The 25711-nt window shown below is 47.5% G+C and overlaps 1 protein-coding gene across 8 annotated transcripts in view; it reads left to right on the top strand.

Annotated features, from left to right (window-relative positions):
* WDR27 (WD repeat domain 27) overlaps positions 1-25711 on the top strand; it is a 246079-nt gene that overhangs the window by 21755 nt on the left and 198613 nt on the right. For 7 of the 8 annotated variants that reach the window (XM_073022250.1, XM_073022253.1, XM_073022254.1 and 4 more), the window contains 11 exons: positions 4487-4628; positions 6215-6339; positions 8829-8942; positions 9973-10024; positions 11594-11664; positions 12808-12928; positions 14350-14470; positions 15828-15931; positions 17090-17157; positions 17410-17531; positions 17952-18034. In XM_073022250.1, coding sequence (XP_072878351.1) covers positions 4487-4628; positions 6215-6339; positions 8829-8942; positions 9973-10024; positions 11594-11664; positions 12808-12928; positions 14350-14470; positions 15828-15931; positions 17090-17157; positions 17410-17531; positions 17952-18034 — 1123 coding nt within the window. Of the gene's footprint in view, positions 1-4160; positions 4253-4486; positions 4629-6214; positions 6340-8828; positions 8943-9972; positions 10025-11593; positions 11665-12807; positions 12929-14349; positions 14471-15827; positions 15932-17089; positions 17158-17409; positions 17532-17951; positions 18035-25711 lie in introns of all 8 variants that reach the window. The other variant, XM_038001230.2, reaches the window with a different exon arrangement.

Raw genomic sequence — 25711 nt, forward strand, 5'->3', positions numbered from 1 at the left:
GTTCCCAGTAAGTTCATTTCCATCTGAGACTTCCTCAGCCTAGACTTCACTGTCCTTATCACTATCACTGTTTTGGTCACAGCCATTTAACGGGTCTCTAAGAAGTTCCAAACTTTCCCTCATCTTCTTGTCTTCTTCTAAGCCTTCCAAACTCTTCCAACTTCTGCTGGTTACTCAGGTCCAAAGCCACTTCCACATTTTTAGGTATCTTTATAGCAATGCCTCACTTCTTGGTACCAATTTTCTGTATTAGGCCGTTCGTGAATTGCTATGTCAATGAAAGAGTCAAAGTCTGTAAAATATTTGAAGAGATTTATTCTGAGTCAAATACGAGTGATCAATGGCCCGAGGCACAGTCTTGAGGTCCTGAGAACGTGTGCCTAATGGTCAGGCTGCAGCTTGCATTTTTACAATTTAGGGAGACATAAGACATCAGTCAATACATGTAATATATACATTGCTTAGGTCCCGAAAGGTGGGACAATTCAAAGTGGGGGCTTCCAGGGCATAGGTGGATTCAATAATTTTCTAAATTACAATTGGTTGAAAGTGTTAAGTTATTGTCTGAAGACCTAGACTCAATAGAAGGAATGTCTGGGTTAAGATAAGGGATTGTGGAGACCAAGGTCCCCACTATACATAAGAAGCCTCCAGGTGGCAGGCTTCAGAGAGAATAGATTGTAAATATCTATTAGACTTTTCAAAAATGCCAGAGTCTTAGTGGCCTACAAAGGGAAGGGAATCTTCTGCAGAATGTAGATTTTCCCCTAAGAGACAGCTTCGCAGGCCTATGTCAAGATATAGGAAAGAAACACAATTGGAGTTAACATATTTTAATTCCCTTCTTTATCTGTCATGGGATGTTATACCAGAGTTAGGTTGGAAAGTAAGCCACGTTATATAGGGTTAAACAAAACCCCTCAGACGAGACTTTATGGTTTTTAGGATGTGAATCCTTAAGCTCCTTAGATAGGAATTTGGGCAGGAGAAGAAAAAGGTCAGAGTTTAGTTATAACAAAATATCTGAGACTGGGTAATTTATAAAGAAAAGAGATTTAATTGACTCATGGCTCTGCAGGCTGTACAAGTGAGGACTAAACTCTGATTTTTCATCTTGCCCAAATTCCTACCTAAGGGGGCTAGGGAGTCATGCCCTACAAACCACAAATTATCATTAGATGGGTTTTATTTGACCCTATATATCATGACTGACTTTTCTATCTGACTCTGGCATAACATTATGAGATAAGGAAAAAATATTCAACCCCAAAATATATTTCCTTGCCATACCTTGAAATTGCCCTGCAAAGTCTCTTGTGGGAAAAATCTATATTCTCTAGAGAATCCCGTTTCCCCTTTGTTTTCCTTCATTCCTTCCCAGATCCAGGAGATAATCAAGTAGGAGCCAGGTACCCTTTTAAGTCCGATAAGAAAAATTTTACAGCCTGCTCTCTCTGAAGCCTGCAGCGAGCTTCCTCTGCACAATAAAACCTGGTCTCCACAATCCTTTATCTTAACCTGAACATTCCTTTCTATTGATCTCAGATCTTTAGATAAACTCAACCAATTGTCAACTAGAAAATGGTTAAATTTACCTATAGCCTGGAAGCCCCAGCTTTTGAGTTGTCCCGCCTTTCTGAATGAAACCAATGTATTTCTTAAGTGTATTTAATGAAACCAATGTATTTCTTAAGTGTATATGATTGCTGTCTCATGCCTCCCTAAAATACATAAAACCAAGCTGTACCCCAACCACGCTGGGCACATATTCTCAGGACCTCCTGAGGGCTGCGTCATGTGCCATAGTCACTCATATTTGGCTCAAAATAAATCTCTTAAATATTTTACAGAGTTTGATTCTTTTGTTGACACAGCATGGCACTAACAAATACTTGGCTTCTGGTGAGGGCCTCAGGAACCTTAGAGTTATGGTGGAAGGCCAAGGGGAAACAGGCATGGCATATGGCAAAAACAGGAGCAAGGGGTGGGGGGAGGTACCACACACTTTTAAATGACCAGATCTTGTGAGAACTCACCATGATGGGGATGGCACTACTCCATGAGGGATCTGCCCCCCTGACCCATACACCTCCCTGTAGGCCCTACCTCCAACACTGGGGATTACATCTCAGCATGGGATTTGGAGGGGATATCCAAACTTTATCATTGGGGTTCTATGGGTTTATGGTTTTCATCAAATTTGGAAAATTTTCAGCCATTATTTCTTCAAATATTCCCCTCCTCCCAAACGTTGTGGACTCTATTTACTTATATGTCAGATCATGTGAAGTTTCCCACAGCTCACTGATACTCTTTCATGTTTATTAATGTATTTTTTTCTCTCTTTCATTTGTATATATTTTCTATTGCTTTATCTTTAAATTTACCAGTCTTTTCCCCAGCAACATCTAATATGTGGTTAATCCTACTAAGTGTTTTTTAAAATGGTATCTAATTCTAGTTTTCATCTCCAGAAGTTAGGTTTGGGACTTGTAAATATCTTCTATGCCTCTACTTAACTTTTGAACATATGGAGAAACTTTTAATAATGGTTTGAATGTTCTTGTCTAGTAATTCTAACATTTGGATCAGTTTTAGTTTGGTTTCAAGTCTATCTGGATGACTTATAGGCATTGCATTTCTCTATTCCTTGTTTTTCTTTGTTTTTGACTAAATGGTCTTGTCTCCTTGAATCCCTGGTTATTTTTTAGATTGCTGGACTTTATATATGAAAAAAAAAGTATAGCTGATTTGATACTCTGGATTATCTTACATTTTTCCAGATCAGATTTATGTTAGCTTCTGGTCACTGGTCATGTTTAGGGCACTGGCAATCCTGGATTACCCTGAACTAGTCAGGTATTAAGACAATTCATGGCGGGGTATCAGTTCTTATGAGGGTTGTTTTATTGACAGTTCATCTTTACTCCTTGGATTTTGTCTTTTTTGGGGTTCCCATCCTAAGCCTAGGGGGTTTAGCAGCATGCCCACCCCTCTCACCTTAGTAGATTGTATTCTAGGTAGACATTTACTAAAATCCATTCATATTTCTTTACAGGAAAAAATCGTAGAGTTCTCAACATTAAGGCAGTCAACTATATCTCAAAATTACTTTGTAAGGTGACAGAAATCTTTGCCCATCTCCCAATATGATAGTTCTGTTTGTGTCCCTGAAGATGACTCATTTGATTATACCGTTTTTGTGCCCTTAGCCCCTTGAATCTCAGCTCCTCAACTGCCTTTAGTGGAATTGTCAGAAGATTCTCTTTACAGTAGATATCTTTATGGGACAAGTGACCCCAGATGCTGGGGTCACTTCCCTCATTTTTTTTCTTCCCTATGATCTTGTTATCATAATTCTTCATGACTTGGTTGCTTTCTGATGCCTTGAAAATGTGTGTCTCTGTGTGTGTATACGTATATGTGTGCGTGTGTGTATATATATATTTAATTTGGTCCAGTTTTTCTTGTAATTCTCGTCAGTAGGGTTGGTACTGATGAAGTGACGTATCTTGCCTTTACTAGAAGTGGAATTCTCCAGTGATATCTCTCATATCAAACTGCCTGTTGTCTATTTAACATCACCTTATAAGCATCTCAACTTACTATGGACCAAATGGACCATGATCTACCCTAGTCCCATCCCATTTTCCCTTTGTATTTTGTTCTTGAGGCATCGTTCACCCAGGATTTTAACCTCAAACCCTATCCCTTTGTTTTTGTTTTTCCCTCCATCCTTCCATATCCATTGGTCACAGAATCTTCAGTCATCATTTTCTCTCCATCTCCATCGTCACTATCTTAGTCCAGGTTTCTACTGGATTTCCCTTGAGTGTTTTCATGCATTCCCATCTGTCTGTCCAGCCCAGTGTACCCCCAACACTCGTCGGCTCCATACTTTTAGGAATGTTTTGTTCCTGGAAAACAAATCTAGTCACTGTATTATTCTGACTGTGCATTTTTTTGCTGGATTTTAATTTCCTAGAGTGCTATCAACACTCCTTGTGTAGTTGCCAAGTTCCCTACACCTGGGCCTCACCTTTCTCCAGCCTCCTCTCACTCCTTTCCTTGTCTCAGCAGTTTCTTACCCATGTCTTGTTTTCCCTGGGACCTCATTGCTCCCCTCCTTTTGTCAACCCCTCATTCCTCTTCTTCTTCAGTTTTCAGCTCAGCTGTTACCTCTTCTGGCATGTAGTGGAGACATATTCTATATCTGGTTAACTAACAAGTTATAAAGAAATGGAAGAACAAGGTAACCTGTATCTTTTTATTAGTGTGTGTGACAGTGAATAGCAGTGAAATGGTTGAGAGAATAATTTAGTAGTACATAGCAGAGATTTTAACAAATGAATTAACAATGAATGTGTAAAATGAATGTATTTGAAAAACTCAATCTTTTAATTTCTTAGGTTTGAGGTTATGTTGTTATACTCTTATTTTTAAATATTGTCTATAATCTGTGTTTTATTTTTGTTAATTTTCTCAGCTTCTAATCTTACGAGGACACCATCAGCCAATTACTGCTATAGCTTTTGGAAATAAAGTGAACCCACTTCTAATCTGCTCAGCATCGCTGGATTATGTTATAATGTGGAACCTGGATGAATGTAGAGAGAAAGTACTTCAAGGTAAATGAAAATCTAAAACTTGTTTTGAAAAACCTACAAAAGGAATAACTCAGTATACTTGGTACCACCCAAGGGTGTTTCTGTTGCGTAGCACCAATCCCTCGGGGGGGTTGGGATAATTTTGTATTCCCTTTACCTTGAAACCAGGCATGCAAGCAGGGTGCTTTATATGGGAAGGGCACCAGGCCATTCAGACTCACTGACCTTTGCTGTGTGTTATGCTGATCTTACAGGTTCATTGGTTTTGATCTTATGTCCCTTTTTATTTTAAGAACTGTCAATTTTGTATCAACCTGAAAACATGTAGGAAAGTTGAAATATTCTTTTCTTGTACAGCAAGGTTTCTTGAGCACCTGTAATATTTCAGGCTGGAGACCAGTGGTGAATAGGAAGGGCTTGATCCCAAATCCTGTGGAAGTCACAGCTCAGAGTTTGAGGGAGACACTGTGTAAGCGAGTGACTGAGTGGCTATGAATTGTGAGTGTGCAGCAGAGAAGGCAGATGAGGCCAGGGCAGCACGCACATACATAGGGGTACTTTGAGATACAGGATCTCAGGGAGGGGCATGTGGGCTGAGGGTGAGAAGGAACGGGATAGGCGACCGTGATTTTGGCAGATGGACCCAAATGTGCCAAGGCCCTGGGAAGAGTGAGAACCTGCCTCTGTGCTTGGGGCGTGCTGATGTTAGGAGAGTCTCATCTGAGAAAGTTGAAAAGTTAGGTAGGGACCACATTAAGGAATTTGAGTTTTGCGGAATTATATAGAGAAGTTAGAGGATTACGTTAAAACATAAATACAAAGAGACTATAAACCTATGTATTCTATGTAGGGACATGAGCACGTATCTCTCTCTAGACTGGGTGGCTGTGTGACGTGAACATATGTGTCTGTCTAGGCTCTGGGTGGCTGTGGGACATGAGCACATGTCTCTCTGTAGACTTGGTGGCTGTGGGACATATGCACATGTGTCTCTCCCAGGCTCTGGGTGGAGTATATCTGCATTTTGCTGGTGATAGGTCCGTGATGCACACTAGGACCAGATGACCTTGCCCGCCACTTTTTCCTTCAGCTTTGTGGATTTGCATGACGGACTGTGCATCAAGTTGCGCTGCTGCACTTGTTGTCCGGGTCTTGGGAACCTCCTGGCTTCTTGTGGGTGTCCTGCCATTGCTTAGTCCCTGGAGGCCTCGGTTGGATAGGCTTCTACTCCCTTCCTTCCAACTGATGTTAGCTGAACCTGGACATGAGGGTGGACATGGGGTTGGATGTGGGTGAGAAGCATCGAAACACGCAGTTTGATGTGTATGACTCTCACTGCGCGGGTACCACAGCCTCCAGTGGAAGGCATCTTCCTGTTTTGATGTTGAGGGATTCTCTGCAGGGAAGTGCTGCATTCCCCAGGTTTTCAGAAGACTTCTCTATATCCAGTATTTTTGATATTCTTAGAGAATCAAAATCACATGAAAGCTCACTGGCATTCTCTCAGTAATTTTAGAATAGAGGGTTACATTCTCAGTATTTTTCTCAGATTAATGTCATGCTGAATGCATTTGGTGAACTGGCACTAATGGTGAAACTCACTCTAGGGCTGGTCCCTCGAGGGACTGTCGTGGGCTCGCTTTTGGGAAAGGTGCTGTGTTTACAGTTGAGCCCGGATGATCATGTTGTTGCCGTATGTGCTGGAAACAAAGTATTCACACTGGATATTGAGGTAAGATTGAAATTCACACGTGGATTTCTCAGAAGGGTTAGCTGTTGGGGCCTCCCAGGTTCTGGGAGCTTGCCCAGCTGTCTTTTCTTTTTTTCTGTACTCCTTTTTTTTTTTTAAAGCTATATCTTAAATTTAGTTTACTTTTATAAAATCATATCTTTGTGTTGCAATTGGAAAATCACTGGTGTCAGATAGTAATATTTATATAAATATTAAAACTCCCTGTGGAATATGGGTATCAGGCATGACTTTAGAGAAACATGTTCTACAAAACTTTTATTTCTCAGATATTCCCTGATTGTAGGCATCCTTCCTAGCATAGCGCGTTTGTTTATATCTTTTACCAAAATGTTCTTTTCATCAAGAATCAGCCTTTTCGCAGCCATTTCATCACCAGGGTTAGTTTAAGGAAACGTGTCACCTCTTCCTGCCTGTGTGATTTCAACCTCGGGTGTCACTGGAACAGTCAGCTACCCCATTGCAATGTTGAAAGCAGTGTTAGAAATCAGGAAGTGGGAATCTAAGGGAACACGAAGGAAGACTCGGTTCCTCTGAATTGTTGCTGTGCCCAAGCCTGATTTTGGAGATGACCCCAGGCCTGGAGTCGTTTTTGTGGCTTTGATTTGCCAAGTCAACATGGCCAACAAAGCTGTTTGCCTGCGTAGCTTTTCCTGTGATAGCCACTTAATAAACGTAGGCGAGGGAGGATGTTAGGCATGGAATAGTATTTGGTTCTCATGGGCCTCATGTGTAATAGGCATTTTGGGAGAGAAGACATTTATGTCTTCAGACTATTTTTGGACTAATTATGAAATTAAGGCTCATAAATTTAAAAAGTTCACATCATGAGTTAAGCCACAGAGAGATGATGGGAAGTATCTAGGAGTTAGGTAAAGAGCTTTACACTATTTCTAGTCTGTCTGTGAAAGCTTTCTGGATATGTTGGTGTTTTAGTTGTAAGTATTTCATGTTTTGTTGTAAACATCCTGTGATAGATAGATTAACATTAGGCCACCCCACCATTTATAACAAAACTGCAAAGATTTAACATTGTTGTGTCAGGAAAAGGAAAACCAAAATGGATTAGGAAGAAGCGTAAAACTGTTAGTGTTTGAAGGAAGATACTGGGTCCCAGATGGAGAGAACAGTCAGCCTGGGGTCAGGTTGGAGCCACACCCCTGAGTTGGGCACATAGCAGGTGAGTAAGCAGGTGCCTGCTACAGATGGGTGTGCAGCCCGTGGGAGCCTCCCCAGGCTTCTTTAGGAGTGGGCGTGAAAGACGCTTCACTCGGGGAGAATGACTTTCAGACGTGGGGAATGGCTGTCACGTGAGTCCATGAAGAGCTCACATTCTTTTAACAGCATACTCAGCAAGTCAACCGTTTATGCTATTTGATTTGAAAGACTTCAAATGAGTACTGAGCACTTTCTGGTAAAAGGCACTTTTTAATCAACATAAAATGTCAAAAGGAAATAAATATTTTTCAGGCTATAATGTTATTCATATCATAGACAGTGGACTAGCTTTATTTTATAGAAATTGGAGAAAATGGAAATGTGTATTTCATAACAGTCTCATAACTCCCTATTCCTACACAGGTTATAGTCTTGCCTTTTATTTTTAACAATCTGATGGTAACTGGCATAATATACTCAGTATTCTAAGTTGTATTTGTTGATGGCGATATGTTGCATTACTAAAGAAGGTCTTCCAGAGTTAAATGTCTATTTGTAAGTTAAGTCACCATATATACATGTTTATTTTTTCTGCATGTATGCTAAGGGATATTTGTCTTATTTAAATGGAGTGCTGTAAAATTCAAGAACAGTACCCCAGCACTTCGTGCCTGGAATCCCCTGGGGATACTCTCAGGGCAATGACTGTGACCTTTAGGAACCCCCGACGCTCTGACTACTCCATTCCTCAGTCATGCTGTTCAAGCCTGATTTCTATATAAACATGAAGCCCTGTGCATCTCCAGCTTGAGACGCTGACTTCTGGGGTGCTCTCTTGGCTGTAGGAGGTTTTAGGGACTTCACGAGGAAAGGATAACTCATGAGCGCCTACTGCTGCACCATCTTGTCTTGTTGTTGGAAGTCCCGGGGGGAGAACAGATGCTGAGGGATTGGGAACACAGAGCAGTACGTTCTGAGTTACAGGCAGGGAGCCTCAGGGCGGATGCATGGGGCAGCCGGTGGGGAGACAGGATTCCTGAGGAGACGCCAGCTTCCTAATTCACTCAGGGTCAGCTCTGGTTAGTGTCATCTTTTAACACTGCTGAGACTGTGCCTGTGGCCTGAGCTTTCCTCTTAGCTCAGACATCTGACTTTTCACCCTTGGTTTACATACAGAGAGTTCCAACTTGAAAAGAGGAATAATACGGGCTTTATTTTGTAACAGCTATTTTCTGTGACATGCATAGAACATCCTGATGTTAATAACCACCACAAAGTTCCATCACTGACCTTCCTGCACACATTTCTCTCAGACTCAGGCTATCCGGGCCGAGCTGCAGGGCCACCTGGGCCCGGTGACTGCGGTGGAGTTCTGTCCCTGGCAAGCAGGCACCCTCATCTCGGTGTCCGAGGACAGAGGCTTTAAGGTGAGGGATAGACGATGAACTGCGTGCCCACGTGGCATGCGCTATGGAAAGACCTGTGGTGAGAGGGAAGGTGTGCGGTGGCTTCACAGCCATTGCCGCCTGAGTGATGTTGTTTCTACCCCACTTCCGCAAGGCGACCACTGTCCTGGTTTCCATGGAAACACCAAGCCTGATGTTTTGCCAAGGTCGCTAACTGGGCTTGGATTCCTGACAGGACGGCTCTGCAGCCCTGGATTTCCCCAACTGCATCCAGGGCCTGGGAGAGCCCAAGCACAAATTCTTCTCCACGGCATTTCCAGGCCCAGAGCAGAAGAGCCAGTTCCAGGGTGGAGGGCTCAGTCAGCACGAAATGAGGATCTGGAAGAAAATGAAATGCGAATTCAGTTTTTATCCAGCTGACACCAGTATGCACCTGATAGTGTAGACCTGACCCGCGGGTGTGCACCTGACAGGGTGTAGACCTGACCCGCAAGTGTGCACCTGACAGGGTGTAGACCTGACCCTCGAGTGTGCACCTGACAGGGTGTAGACCTGACCCGCGAGTGTGCACCTGACAGGGTGTAGACCTGACCCGCGAGTGTGCACCTGACAGGGTGTAGACCTGACCCTCGAGTGTGCACCTGACAGGGTGTAGACCTGACCCGCGAGTGTGCACCTGACAGGGTGTAGACCTGACCCGCAAGTGTGCACCTGACAGGGTGTAGACCGGTACAGTTTCCCGCTTGGTTCTCCTATCTTGGCAGCGTTGACTAAGTACCTGGGAACTGTTTTTAACCTTGTTTCGTGTTTGTTTCCAATTCTTCAAATCCACCAGGGGTTTATTTATGGAAGTGATCTTATTTTTTTCTTTTTGATTCTGACATCTTTTATTGTGTTTCTACATTTTTATTTTTGTGCTCATTTTATTGTTTTCTGTTTTAGATAATCATTTATGTTGACTAATCTGATATTGGATAGTACTGTTAGCTTAACCTGTTGCAAAAATGGCAACGTTGTTACCTCTTCTAAAGAATTATCTGTTTATCCAAAGGTCTGGGACCATTGTACGGGATCATTAATATACAGTTCATCTGTGTTATCAGGTAAATTTAAAACTCTCATGTTTCCTATGAGTAGGCTGTGTGTAACCCACTGTTTCTAGAGCATGTTTCAGGGCATAAGATGGAGCCGTGACATTCAAGTGGATCTGAATGAGGCAATCTCAGACTTACAGCCCTTCACTCCCGTTCACACAGGGAGAGGATTCACTTAACAGTGAATGTCCTTGACGTTTTTCACTTAAAATTAAATGTAAGCTTGGAGTCTGGGCCTTTTTGTTTTGGAAGAGTAAAGCACGTTTGCTGTCAGATAAAATGCCTGAGCCCCCATGGAAGGCGAACCCTCTGCTCTCTGTAGAAACAAGTCCCAGAACCAGCGGTGTTGGTAGGGCCAGGACTGCCCTGCCCATCCAGCATGTGCGTGGGCGTGTACCACACCCTGGCCTCGTGGTCAGGTACTGAGCACGTGTGCAGCTCATGAATGCCAGGGTCCTTGCATTCTTCCCTCAGATGGCTTTTTGTTGGTAAACGAAGCTGGCACACGGCCACACAGACGCAGCATTGATGGTGCAGGTGTCCGTGGAGCACGGCACGAGGAGCGGCCTGTGACGCCCCCGCACCTCTCCCGTGCAGCCCCTGTGCTTGTCCTCCTGGCGCCTCAGGGCACTGGTTTCCTGCGTTCGCTTTGCTCCTCTTTTGCATGTTCTGTCTTTCCGGAAGAAGAGAGTTAGGGAATTAAAAGGAGAGCATTCTTTCGTGGGGTAAGTGACATGAAAATGCCACTTAAAGCATATACATATACTTTGGTGACCTGGTAGAGTTATTGTTATATCTTCTCAAAGATTTAACATTCTTTCTGAGGTTAGTGTATCCACGTGTAGACTGTGGTGCTGTAATGACTTGAAAACATTGCTTTCTTTCAAAGTGAAGTACATTTCTTGGAAGTACGTTGGAATCTTTTTTTCTGAAATTAATTATACGGAATTACTATTTGGTTGCCAAGTACTTGATCTTTGATTTCGTTCATAGTTTGATTAGGACGTGTAGCATTTTTCAATATTCATTTATCTAATTCTCCTAAAGTATTGACAGTTTAGAGTAAATTTTCAATGAAACGACATCCTAGGCAACAATTTTTTTTTCCCAAGAAAACAAGGCATCCATTTGATTGCTATTTTCATCACTAAGGGTAATTTTATTATTTCTGGCTGACTCAGGAATCCTTCTGCCCCAGGTGCAATGTTGATTGAACACCAGTGCTGCCCTCCCTCCAGGCTATAAAGCAGCCAGAGCTGGGCCATGGTTTAAGCCCACCCGGCCCTCTGTCGGGCAGGTGGGATGGGATTCCTTGGGACCCATCTGAGGCAGACTCCCCGGGCGTCCTTTCGGGGTGACGTCCTCAGCCTTCCTTGTGCTCTTGAGGTTTTCAACATTTGTATTCACGTACAATTTTTGCTTTTTGGTGAAGAAATTATTTTGCAATAGTTCAAACTTGACTAACAGAAATACTGTAACTAAATATTATGTGTAAAGAGATAAGTAAAACTGATCGTTCTCGGCTTACCTGGTACCAGGCACTTATAAAGCTAAATTTTCCAATGTTGCTTTCACCAGCATATCCTCTTCTCAGCTTGTTCATCGATGCAGAAAGCAGGCAGCTGGTCACTGGGTGTGCTGACGGCCAGGTGAGACAGCCACAGAGTGAAGTTCCAGTTCCCAGACATTCCTGTACGTGAGCATGTACACAGGGGTCTTCGTCTTCATGCTGCTTTGTATTTTCCTGTGATTTGAAAAAACCTGTCCACCTCAGTGCTGAGAATGTGACCTTCTGTGGGTCTCAGCATCACGGCGGGTTCAGTATGGCCCTGGGCCCCCTGGTCTGCGGAGGAGCTGGGTCTGCATGTCCCGGAGCTCCATGCATGGTTCTGGAGTGCCGCTAAAGTGAGGGCCACTCACGTGACCTTTAAAACCTGATGAGAAGAGGGCTGTGAGCAGACATCCCACGCACGCTGCCTGCGCCCCGGAGAGGCTCCCTGGATGGCTCCTCTGGTGGCATCCCCAGTGCTCCTTGTGCTCCTGTTTCCTGTCAGCTTTACACACTATTGAAAAACCTGAAGATATTGGTCTTTTTCAAAACATTTTTTTAGGTGAGCATTTTAAGTTCATTTCACATGAAGACTTAAATTTTTTTTTTTCCCTTTTGACAAAGTTAACCACTATTGCCCTTGTCTTCTCACCCAGGGCATGTGGGACGTGCTCTTGGCTGTGAAGCTCTGGGGTATGTGCAGAGAGCCTGGCGCCTGGGGTTCCCGGAGGAGCTGTGGGGTGTGTGCAGAGAGCCTGGCGCCCGGGGATCCCAGAGGAGCTGTGGGATGTGTGCAGAGAGCCTGGCGCCTGGGGTTCCTGGAGGAGCTGTGGGGTGTGTGCAGAGAGCCTGGCGCCCGGGGGTCCCGGAGGAGCTGTGGGATGTGTGCAGAGAGCCTGGCGCCCGGGGGTCCCGGAGGAGCTGTGGGATGTGTGCAGAGAGCCTGACGCCCAGGGGTCCTGGAGGAGCATCTTGGGGAGGCCTGCACAATAGGATCCTGCCTGTGTGCTCTGAGCTGATGTGCCAGCCGTGCGAAAGTGCTCTGACACCGTGGGCGTGGGCTGTAAGGAGGGCCTCCAGGGTGGATGTGGAAGGCAGGAGAGAGCTGTGCTGGGAGCCTCTGCAGGCTGTGGAGGGAATTTCCTGTGGCGTGTCTGTCCTCACTGCTCCTCCTCTGGTGTTGCTGCTTCTGTGTAAGGACCTTTGCTGCAGCATCGTGGCTGCATGTTCTTTGCTTTTGTAGCTTTGGATCTTCAGTTTGATGGATGAACACCACTATCGTCGTGTGGCACGGGTTGACCTAAGGAAGAAGACAGAGACTTTCTCCACGAGAAGGCTAAAGTCTGGGCTGTGCAGTCGGCCAGGTGGGTTGCTCAGACCTCCCTCAGGCCTCCCAATTGGCTCAGTCTTTCACCAGGTGCTGTGTCGAGGGCCGTAGGTCACACAGAGGGGAGAGAGAGGTGCCAATGTAGGAGAAGCCGATGGCCGCAACCTCAGAAAACCACTGAGGCCCTGCAGGTCATGTGAGGGGTGGGCCATCAGCAGACGGAGGCACCTGGTGTGTGTGGGGACAAGGGTGAGGGGCTTCGGTGAACAGAAGAGCAGAGGCCCCACGGCAGCAGCTGCGCGGCTGTGGGTTACTTTCCTGCAGTGGGCGACCAAGGAGGGCAGGTCATGCTGATCAGAAAAGTACATTGCATGACCCAGATGCCACCTGCACCTACCCAGGACCCTCCACGTCCCCACCTGGCCTGTGAATCTCAGACGCCACCTGCACCCGCCCCGCACCCTCGTCCTCACCTCACCTCCTGCTGTCCAGAGTTGCTTCCTGTTGACCACAGCTCACTTCTGTGTGCTTTTTATCTCCTGTACTGTCACAAAGGAGCTGACCCTCTCCCGGAAGAAAATGTTGATTTTACTTTTCAATCCAGGGACCACTTCTTTCATTGGTGTGTGCAGCTGACGTTGCGTATTGCAGCAATCATCCCTGTGCTCACAGCCTACACTCTTCCTCACTCTGGTTACTCCTTCTTTCTTTTAGGTTGTGTTTTTTTGTAGATGACTTTAAGCTATTTTTTTCATATTAGGTCTGAAATTACCTTTATCCAGTACATCAGTTTTTTCCTAACGTTTTAAACCTTCGTTTTTGTTATTTATTTGATAAGTAATTGTCTACTACTGAAGCAAATCTTAAGCTTAGTTTTAGCAAATATGAAGTTAAATTCTTTCAGTTAATCATCTCCTCTTTCCCACTCCCTTGCTCTGGTTCCGTTGCTTCGTTCTAGGCAGCATGCTGCTGGGTGTTACCCTAGTGCTTTCCTCGACACGTGATCCGAGTGACTCCGCGGTGCACACGCGCCATGCTGGGTGTTACTCTAGTGCTTTCCTCCACGCGTGATCCGAGTGACTCCGCGGTGCACACGCGCCATGCTGGGTGTTACCCTAGTGCTTTCCTCGACACGTGATCCGAGTGACTCCGCGGTGCACACGTTTCATGCTGGGTGTTACCCTAGTGCTTTCCTCGACGCGTGATCCGAGTGACTCCACGGTGCACACGTTTCATGCTGGGTGTTACCCTAGTGCTTTCCTCCACGCGTGATCAGAGTGACTCCGCGGTGCACATGCGTCATGCTGGGTGTTACCCTAGTGCTTTCCTCGACACGTGATCCGAGTGACTCCGCGGTGCACATTCACTGCAGCGTCTCTGTGTGGCAGTCCTCAGCCTTTAAACCTGACGAATGCATTTAAGTTCACTTCTCAGATTGTCGATAATTCTGTTCCCTAGAAGAAAGCCAGCTTCCCTCTACAAGTGTTCTGGGAGAAGGAGAGCAGGTTGAAGTAACGTTTCCTGTACTGAGACTCGCACCCTGCCATGTGTCACTCGTCCCAAATTCTGCATGTGGATGGTGAGCATCAGAAACTTGGCCTGTGCCATATAAAGGAAACTCTTAAATTCCTTAGAGGAACATTAAGCTCATTTTCTAAGAATGACTGAAATAAAACCAAATTATATTTGTCTCTGATCATTACTAACCTCATTCTTGGGATTGCATGTTTTAAACCTTAAAGTTGGTAAACTTGGGCAATGATATTTAAGTATCTTTAAAAAAGGAATTGGAGGATTTTTAAGCTTATTACCAAAGTCTAGGCAGATCTTTGCCTCTGTGATATGACTTTTTCTTTAGAAAGAGGAAGTGGTGATCAGAATGGCCTAGACTTTCCCATCTACCACTGTGCTGTACTTTACACATTTAAAGTTAACCTCAGACAGATTTTATTTATTTCTGTGCGCAGTAGAAATCTTATACATATTTGGCAACGTAAGGAAGTACTGTTTAACTGTGATTAAAGAATGTATTACAATTACGTTTACCTCTCCTCCGCAAAATGCTTGAGATTAGGGGGCAACCTTGCTTTGAATGGCCTTGGCCATTGCTTGTCTGTGTCTCTGTGCAGAGCTGCCCCTGGAGCAGAACATTCCCTGCTTGGTCCAAACCACAGAGAGGAAGCAGGGTGGGCGTGGAGGCTGGGTGCTGTGCTCCCGGCAGGTGCATGGACCTTAGGCACTTTGAGGCTTCCCTGTCTTACCTAGAGCAGAGGGATCCCTCAGAGCTACGCCAGAGCCACACGACCCGTTGTGTTGACGATAGTCGTTGGGTGAACCGCGGACTGGTGCTGGTGGATGCCCAGGAGGTGCCCAGGGCACTGCCTATGGCGGAGCTGGAGAGAGGGGGAGGTCTGGAAAACAGGTTCCAGCTGGGGGCCTCTGCCAAGTCCACGTCTGGGTGTTACCCCCGTGCTTTCCTCGACACATGATCGAGGTGGCCTCTCAGTGCATTAACAGACCCTGTTGGCAGTGGTATTAACTCTGCCGCCTCGGGCCAGCTACTTTCCTCCTGGAGTTGGTTCCTCATTCCCAGGGGTGGGCAGCTTGCGTGGCCTTCAAGTCTAGTCACTCGGAGACTACCTGAGCAGTGGCCTTGGCCCAGGCGCTGGCACCAACCTTTTCTGTAACCTTAGAAGAAAATAGAAACCACAGAGGTCAGAGCGAGCGTCTTCACAGACATTAGCAGGTGCCCAGGGGACCCACCAGAGGCTGAAATGCCAGCCTGGCACAGATGTGGTTCTCACTGGCAAGAACCTGTCCCGGCCCACGCTGCCCACTCCTGCGGGGAGCTCACAGCCAGGCGAGGGGGCCGGTGTGGGGCCCAGCCTTCAGGAATAAGATTAGTGTGTATTCTTTACTTTTTTTCCTTAAATCAGTCTTTCTTCTGAGAACACCCAATGCATATGGATTGGAAGTTCGGTGGGCTTATTCATATTTAACCTGGCAAACCTGGAAGTGGAAGCTGCTTTATATTACAGGGGTAAGGTCTTTGGTGTAAGTGCCACGTAACTGTAATGTTATCCTTTGACTGGTATGTGGGGTGGTGAAAATGTTTGTGGAGAAGGCGTTGCCTTGTGAATCTGAGGATGAGATGCTTCAGTCACAACTCAGTATTGGGGATGTGAGGACCTCTGTGCTGCTGGAACTGAAGGACAAGGGCCCTTCCCAGACCCTTGGGCACTCAGCCCTGGAGCCGTTCCTTCCCTCCGTCCACCAGGCCCTCGCTTGGCACTCCCGGCTGCCCGGGCCTCAGCGGTGTGGAACACCCACAGGAACACCCTTGGGAAACCCCTGGATTCTCCACCATTCCTAGAGAGCCTCCCGGAGCCCCAGGCTCGTACAGCATAAACCTGGGCGAGGCACTCTCCTCTCCAACCCTGGTTCCCTTCTCCAGTTTCCGCCACCCCCAGAAATGTAGGAATAGTCACCTCTATCCCCATCCCCCACCAGAAATGTAGGAACAGTCACCTCCACCTCCACCCCCATCCCCCACCTTATCCCCCTCCCCCAAGACCCCCATCTCATCCCCTGACCCCAGTGGTTCCCACCTGTCCTCTCCTGGCTCTGTGGCTGCCACCAGCTGCACCCTTTCTGCTCAGGAGCCCAGGCGACTTCTGAAAAGCAGGCTGGATTCTGTCCCTCTCCTCCGCTGCAGCGGGGCGTCCTCAGTGGCCTCCCAGGCGCTGCTCCTCTCGGTGCCTCCTTTCCAGCCCTGAATGCTCAGACCTCTGTGGGGCTGCGGGATCTATCTGTGTCTTCATGCGCCCCCTTCCCTTCAGCTGCCCATCCCTGCCCCTCCTCAGCTCAGCCAGGCATGGCTTCTCCTTGAAAACTCAGCCTTTCCTTCCCCCAAATGGTCACAGCTCTGATGACACATTTCCTTTCTGATCTGGTGCTGGACATGTGGCTTCTCCAGGAGGCTGAGCTGCAGGTCCCAGTCCGAGTCGCGGCCCGGCCTCAGAGTGGGGCCTGGCATGTGTGAGGCTCAGGGCCTGGTGTGTGTGCGGCCTGGGGCCTTGTATGTGTGAATATGTGGTGCCCAGCCTGCAATGTGTGTGGCGGGGCCTGGGCAGTGACTCCGTGTGTGTGTGCTCCCTCCCTCCCCATCATGTTCTTCCTGGTCTTTGCTGAACTGAAGACTTCCAGAGCCTCAGCATCCCACTGGCCGGATCGTGTGCCCTGAGGAACCGCACCGCGGATCGCAAGGTCAGTCCTGAGATGCAGCCCTCCCTGTCTGTGAGACGTGCTGATCTGTGCCCCCAATTTCTCCTTTCTTTGGAGTGATCCTGTAACGACTGGCTGAGTAAATGGGGTTTTGTGTGTGAAAACGTTTTAGGAGTGGTGGGGCAATGTTGTTGCTGCTGTGAGAATGAAGCAAAAGGATATGTGTGCAGATGCACATTTAGTCTGCTTTTACTGGGCAGTGTTGCTAACGATGTTGAAACTATGTCCCTGCAGACGCTGTGCTTGCTAGCCTCCCTCTTTGGCGGGAAGATTGCCGTGTTGGAGATCGACCCGGCCGCGCTGGTCAGGGCTCAGCAGTGCCCCGGCCTGAGGCAGAGCCTCTCGGTGCCAGCCAGGTAGAGTGTCTTCAAGTGTGGAGTGTGTGTGCGTGTTCACCCAGTAAGCAGCATTTGGATTTCTTTCTATGTTCAGAAATAAAGTTTAGGAAACTCTGAGCTCTACCAACACTGTTTGGAAGAAACATTTTTTCATGCTGTTGCTTCTGTCTTGTTGAAATAGTGGATAGTTTATTTTAATTGAAACACTATTTTATTTTAGAACAGGATGTACATTATAAAGCAGCACTGTTATTAAGAATATATTAATTTTTTCCTACAAGGATAAGAATACACTTGACAGTTTTCATTTTCAAAGACTGTTATGTCCATAGCTGCGTGAATTAGTCATTCGTAACTGTCTTTAAAGTGTGTGTCTGAAACATTTCTATCATATTGTTGTTTGCGCTCCCAGTTTCATGTGGCTTGTATCTGTTTCAGCTCCTGTGTCCTGCCAGCCTCTCCACTGTATCTGGGAATTGCCAAGGAGAAGAGCACCAAGGCTGCTAGTGAACGGCGATGTGGTCAGTACAGGCTGCTATGAAATCTAAGAATACAAGGCCGATGCGCTCTCATTGTGGTTAGGGCTGCTGCATTGTTTTGCGAATTCCTGTTCGTTAAAATACGCATTCGGGGTACTTCCTTCCATCCTTCCCTCCTTCGTGGCTCTGCCTCTTACGTGTTTGTTCTGTGTCAGCTGTGGTGGGGAACATGCTGGGTGCTCCCCCTCCTGAACTGGCTGTCACTCATGGGATTCAGCAACGTGCCCAAGACTGACCGCTGTTCCTCTGGTGCCTGGTGCGGTGGGGGTGCAGAGTGGACCTTCAACAATGACTGACCGTGAGAACGTTTGTTCCCCTTTTTTCTCTGCTGAGGAATTTGAAAGCAAATCCTGAGCGTGTGATTGTACTCCTGCACACTTCAGTGTGCCTTTCTGGAACATGAATGTTTTTACCTAGCCACCATGACATTATATCGAAACCGGTAATTTTTTGGAATCTTGTATTAGCAAGGCCATAATAAATTATTCTTGATTGCCTTGACAGTATTTTCTGTTGGTTTGTTCTGAGCAGCAGCCAAACAAATCCACATGTTGCATCTCTCAAATATGTAAAAATTAACTTCTACTTTAAGATGGTAAACTTCATTATGTTCCGTTTATTTCAAGGCTCACTGATAATTACTTCTTTTTTCCCTTCAGTGACCAGTCTAACCCTTTAATCTGTCTTGTGAAACCTCCTGCTGGACCTCATTCAAAAAACGAAGGCATTCCCGCAACCCCCTTTCACCTTCTGCCCTGTAGGTCCCTGACTGCTGGGACTCACTTCCCAGAAGGGCCTTCTCCCCGGCCAGCAACCTGGCAGCCCCACCCTCCGGCCTCTCCCCAGGCTGGGCTGGGCTGAGCTGGGCTGGGCTGGGCTAGGCTAGGGTTCCTCTCCCGGGGCTGGGCTGGACTGTGATGCCACCCTCGGGCCTCTCCCCAGGCTGGGCTGGGCTGGGCTGGGCTGGGCTGGGCTAGGGTTCCTCTCCCCGGGCTGGGCTGGGCTGTGATGCCACCCTCGGGCCTCTCCCGGGCTGGGCTGGGCTGGGCTGTGATGCCACCCTCGGGCCTCTGCCGGGCTGGGCTGGGCTGGGCTGGGTTCCTGCATCAGACGTGTCTGGACCTCCCCTGGAGACCGTCCTCAGACATGGGCTGTGTCCTTCATGTTCCCACGTGGCCCTTGAGCTTGACTTCTGGGAATTCTGGCCTCTCGTCCCTTCCCTACCAGACTTTTTGAGATCAGGCCTTGAACACCTTCTGTGCCATTCCTATAGGTCTCACTGACTGTGGTTCTGACCCGCCTTGCGGATCAGGGAGGGCCATTTTCAGGTGGAAGGCTGGGACTCAGAACTGAGCCTGGGGCTGGAGCTGTTTGCTTGTTCCGTCCTGTCATGGGGGTCCCTGCTGCTGGGGGTTTCCGACGGGTCCCCCATTCCTCGGCCCTATTTCCACAAAAGACCCACTGTCAGGGTTAAGGGTCCATCTCCTGCCGGTTTATGCTTTATGCTCTGCTGCCGTCCCATCACCATGGGGACCGTTCTGAGAAATTGTGAGAATGAAGGCCTGGGGAAGGCGGCCAGGCGTCGCAGCCTCTGGGCCAAGCTGACTCCTCAGCTGGGAGCGGCCTGTGACCTCCTTCCTCCTCATTAAGTCATGGAACTTCTGCCTTGTAAGGAGGTGCTAATTATTCACCATTGAAAAGGCATCTTAAATTGCAAAAGGTACTACAGCAGAGAAGACAGCAGCAGGTGGGTGTGAAGATGGCTGAGAAGAGAATGCCCCTGGGCCGCTGTGGGCCTAAGATTTGCCCGAGCTGTCTCCTCCTCCTGGGCCCTCCTGGCCTCCTTGTTGCCCTTCTGGGCCTTCCTGGCCTCCTTGTCCTGGGCCCTCCTGACCTCCTCCTTGCCCTCTTGGGCCCTCCAGGCCTCCTCACACAGTCCCTCCCGGCCTCCTCGTTCTCAGCCCTCCCTTAACCTCCTCGTCTTCCTGGACCCCGCAAGCCTCCTCACATGCTTTCCCCCCACCCTTGCTGGTCTGTCTTGGCCCTGTCAGTCTTGCATCCTGTCAGTCTTGCCTCCTGCCATTCATCCTTAACAATTGACAGCAGCAGGAGTCAGAGAAATCCCCAAGCAGACACAGGCGAGTCCCCAGGGAAACTCGACCTCCAAACCAAAGACGGTTCACGTCTGAAAGCCGAACCACATGTCTCAGATAAATCCGTAGACCGGATTGAGAACCTCTTTTCCTGTTTGGTGCGCTTTCCTCTGATTGGCCCTATTTTACATATACCCACTCTTCCCTAATTGGTTTTTGACACCGCTGTGCCCATCTTTGAGTCGTGCCTTTTTTTTTAGCCTTTTTTGCATAGTCACAAACCAATCAACATGCACTCCCCCATTCTGAGTCCACAAAAGCCCCAACTTCAGCCACACTGGGGGACCACCTGACTGAGGGTAGGGGCCCTGACTGAGGGTAGGGGCTGCCCTCTCCGCGTCCCCTCTCTGCTGAGAGTTGTCACTCAATAAAACTCACCAGCTGGGCCCGGTGGCTCACGCCTGTAATCCCTGCACTTTGGGAGGCTGAGGTGGGTGGTCCACAAGGTCAAGAGATGGAGACCAGCCTGGCCAACATAGTGAAACACCATCTCTACTAAAGATATAAAAATTAGCTGAGCGTGGTGGCAGGCACCTAATGTCCCAGCTACTCAGGAGGCTGAGGCCGAGAATTGTTTGAACCCAGGAGATGGAGGTTGCAGTGAGCTGAGATTGTGCCATTGCACTCCAACCTGGGCGACAGAGCAAGACTCCGTCTCAAACAAAACAAAACAAAACAAAACTCCGCCCTGCTCCCGCTTCGGTTGTCAGGGTGACCTGTTTTTCCTGGACGCAGGGCAGGGACCCAGGACTCACCAAATGCGGGTATGAAAAATGCTGTAATGCGGCAGCCCTCCACCTTCCTCCCTCAGCCCGCGCTGGGCAGCCGCCACACGTGACAGGAAACAGCAGTGGGGCCGGGCCAGCCCCAGAGGTGCAGGGTGGGGCAGTGGGACCGAATGAGCCTCACACAAGCAGGCCGAGTAGGCAGGTACCTCCTGCAGAGAACCGGGGGCAAGGGAGGCCCAGGCAGGGGCATCGCCAGCCTTGGGGGTCTCCAGCTGGCAAAGAGGCACCGAGAAATCCTTCACAATGAATCCTCTCACGTGTCTCATCTGGGGCTGTTGATACGTAGAGTAATATTCTTTCTTAAGTATATTCTTTTGTGATTTGTCTTTCTCACTTCGTGTCTGTGAGATTTTCCGTTGCTGTACAGCATTCTGTTGCCTGGATATACTGCGGTTTATGTACCCACAATTTATTCAGTATTAACAGCCGTTTGGCTTGTCCCAGGCTGTTGCTGTTGTGAGCAATCTTTGCAGCACCTGCTGTACCTGCTCTACCCTGCTGTACCTGCTGTACCTGCTGTACCTGGTGCACCTGCTGCACCTGCTGTACCTGCTGTACCTGCTGTACCTGCTGTACCTGCTGCACCCTGCTGCACATGCTGTACCTTGCTGTACCCTGCTGTACCCTGCTGTACCCTGCTGCACCTGCTGTACCTGCTGCACCTGCTGTACCTGCTGCACCTGCTGTACGCTGCTGTACCCTGCTGTACCCTGCTGTACCTGCTGTACCTGCTGCACCTGGTGCACCTGCTGCACCTGCTGTACCTGCTGTACCTGCTGTACCTGCTGCACCCTGCTGCACATGCTGTACCTTGCTGTACCCTGCTGTACCCTGCTGTACCCTGCTGTACCTGCTGTACCTGCTGCACCTGGTGCACCTGCTGTACCTGCTGCACCTGCTGTACCTGCTGTACCTGCTGTACCTGCTGCACCTGCTGTACCTGCTGCACCTGCTGTACCTGCTGTACCTGCTGCACCTGCTGTACCTGCTGTACCTGCTGTACCTGCTGTACCTGCTGCACCTGCTGCACCTGCTGTACCCTGCTGCACCCTGCTGTACCTGCTGCACCTGCTGTACCTGCTGTACCCTGCTGTACCTGCTGTACCTGCTGCACCCTGCTGCACCTGCTGCACCTGCTGTACCCTGCTGTACCCTGCTGTACCCTGCTGTACCTGCGGTACCTGCTGTACCCTGCTGTACCCTGCTGTACCCTGCTGTACCTGCGGTACCTGCTGCACCCTGCTGCACCTGCTGTACCCTGCTGCACCCTGCTGCACCCTGCTGTACCCTGCTGTACCCTGCTGTACCTGCTGCACCTGCTGTACCCTGCTGTACCCTGCTGTACCTGCTGCACCCTGCTGTACCCTGCTGCACCTGCTGCACCCTGCTGCACCTGCTGTACCTGCTGCACCCTGCTGCACCCTGCTGTACCCTGGAGCCAGGAGGACTGCCCCAATGTCTGTGGGGGCAGCTGCTGGGCTCAGGGTGAAGGTTCCCCATGTGGCAGATCGATGGCAGGCGATGGTGAAGGTCTTCCCAGGTGGCTGGCCAGCAGCTACTCCAGCAGTACATGCTACTCTCTTGCCCTGAGCTCTTGCCATGGCTGTATGCTGCTGGATGCTGGAATTTCTGCTCACCCAGTGTGAGACAAGAATAGCACTGGGTGGTCGCAGGAGGACGGAAAACCCAGGCAACAGCGAAGACAGGAATGTGGCAAAGTAACAGGATGGCAGAAAACCCAAAGCAAGGGAGGGAGAGAGAAGGCAAACCCACCAGCGTGATGTGTCCTCTATTCTCCCGGGAAAACGCGAATAAGGGAGACCGAGGCTGTGGTGGGGGCTTAGTTAAAATCCCCTCCTTTCCCAGAATACCTGATGATGATCCTGCCCTCTCATTAAAGAAACACCCGTATAATGAGGAACACAGACTCCTCTGCACACCTCCCTCTGAGTGCGCCTCCTGAGCTTGCCTCCTTCTCCTGGGCGGGCCTTCTCCTGAGCTCGCCTCCTTCTCTTGAGCTCGCCTCCTTCTCTTGAGCTCACCTGGCTTCTCATTTAGGCGTGTGCTTTCACTTTGCAGCAAAAGCTGCTGCTTTTCCTATCTAAATTTTTGCTCTGAAGTGCCAAGAACCTGGAAACCGGCTGGGGGTGGTGTCTTACCAACCTTTGGAGACCTTCCTGAGTCGTTTGGCAACCAGTGACAATACAGAGGTGTCTTTTGATTTTGTTTGCGTTTTCCTGGTTAAACATGAGGCGGTTATTGCGTGTGTTTCATCAGCTACGTTTTGCTGTCATAAACCTAATTAGCATTTATTATCTCTTCGCTATTATTTTGTACAGGATCCTTTGGATTCATGTTCTCACGTGATTGATTTCTCAGGAACTTCCTGAGTTTTGTTTTGGTGTGCCAGCTCCACAGAATGAGCTGGGAAGAGCTTTCTCTGTTTCTGTACCTAAATGGTTGGTGTAGAATTTTAAATTAGGTGTATGATTGATTTTGAGTATAAAACCAGCCTTGTGTGTCAGGGATAAATCCCAGGATGTGTAGTCTTCTTGTTGTGTTGTTGAATTCGGTTTGCTAATATTTTGTTGAGGATTTTTGCATCAATTTTCATTAGAGAAATGGGCCTTTAGTTTTCTGTTTGTTTTTTTCTGTTTTGTTTGCTTTTGTATTTGTTTTTTGGAACTGAATGAAGTGCAGTGTGTTCCCCTAAAGGAGATTTGCGTTGCTTTCTAGGGGTTTGGGTTGCACAAATCCACAGCTTCTGGCCTTTCAAGCCACTTGTCAAGGTCACTCTGACTGCAGGGCCATCAGCCTGAGACCAGTACAGACCATCACGGCACAGGCTTCCTGGGCCAGTTGGAGAAGGTGAAGCTCGCGTAGTGGCCGAGGACTTGGCCTTTCTGCCCTCACCTCCCTGAGGCCACACAAATCCTCAGCCTGCGTGGCTGGAGTTGAAGCCATCCACAGCTCACCTCAGTTTCGATATCTTGTCCTCATTTTCTTTCCCCTTTTAATACAATGAAGCACATATTTCTTCTGGCATTTGTGGTTTTTCTCTGTGGGAGAGGCCATCTGAATACCTAACCAGTGTGTTATACAGATAATGAATGTCAGCATTCACCTTTTAAATAGCAGCACCCTCAAAAAATTGAAAAAAGCCTATGTAGTAATGATGCTAATGAAGAATTGAAAGTGTTTATTAGGTAAATAATATGGTTTTATACATTATTTATGTGGTAAAGAGTCTGTTTTTCATAGTCTTTCAAAAGACTTTCTGTTCATTTACTTTTTTTCATTTAAGATATATATAACATAAAACTTACCATTTTAGCCATTTTTAGGTGTATGGTTCAGTGGCATTCCTTACCTTTTCGTTGTTGTGCAATGTAAAAAAACCTTTTTGAACCATTTGCTTAATTAATAACAGAGGAATTTTATACGTATATGTATATTTCTAGTAAAAAATGTTTGGAAAAACTTGACTAACCAATATTAATTAAAATGGCTAATAGTTGGAATCATACTAGACTGTTCAGGTGGTTTTCCAAAGCTCTGTTTCCATGGAAAGAAACTCCCCTGTGAGAGTGGGCTCCACACTGAGTGGTGAGCAGTGCCTCCCGTGTGTCCATCACACGGGGTCCGTCACGCGGGTCCGTCACACGGTGTCTGTCACACGGGGTCCGTCACATGGGATCTGCTCGTCGTGTCTGCCGCCTGGGACGGCTGTGCGTTTGGGAAGTGAGATCTGTGCACACAGTCTGTTGTGAAGGAGACACGAGTCTCATGATTTCACCTTTAAAACTTACTGTGTTTGTTTCCTTAGCTTTTCTTCTTACCTATGCTTCATTTAGATCACTCCTTAAAAGTGGAGTTTTTAGACTTTTTGTCAACATGGGTCATCTTGTTTCAGACGAGCATATATGATGTACTGTGGTTCACAACTAACGATAGCATTTACAGTTTAGAACAAAACCTTCAGTAAGAACAATTATATAAATAGTTTTAATACAGAGATAACTTTTCTGTAGCAAGAAAGTGATGAAGTTTTAACATGTTGATGTTTTGTGTGTAGTTTAGAAAATATTCCCGTGGAAAATTAATGGATATGTTTCATTTACAGTAATGCTATAATCCCAAAATTTGCCTTCCTCTACTTACAACACTATAACAAAGATAATATAAACAGAATATATGTAGTAGATGAGGAACTATTATATTTTAATGCTTAGAGCATTTGTAAAACTAATATGCAGTTATGTATTTATAAACCTTATTCTAGGACTTTTAAGACTTTCTCATAATGAAGTGTACTACTAATGTGCCCATAACTTTATCATTTTATCCTGAAATGATTTTCCTTTTGGTGATATTTGATTATTTTCTGGAGAAGGTTTTTTCTCCTCTCCTGACTGTGGATTGGACAGTGCCGTTTCGTGGCTTCTCCTGGGAGCAGTTACTTTTCTAGCGCCCTCTGAGGGTTCCTTTGGGGTCCCAGCTGTGTGTGGCGTCTGCCTTTCCCTTGGAAACCTCTTCCCCTCCAGGTCCGGCTTCGCCCTCTGCAAGCCTGTGAGGTTGGTGGAGCCCAGGCCCAGGGAGGAGACCTGGCTTACAGATTCCTGGTCACCTCCTGGACTCTGATTTGCACAGTGAGACGTCCATAATATTAAGTTAATACTCTCTTAGGGCCACTTGATTCTTAATGGGAATGTGATTAG

The sequence above is a fragment of the Chlorocebus sabaeus genome, chromosome 13, assembly GCF_047675955.1.
Source record: "Chlorocebus sabaeus isolate Y175 chromosome 13, mChlSab1.0.hap1, whole genome shotgun sequence".
In the NCBI taxonomy this organism is placed as follows: domain Eukaryota; kingdom Metazoa; phylum Chordata; class Mammalia; order Primates; family Cercopithecidae; genus Chlorocebus; species Chlorocebus sabaeus.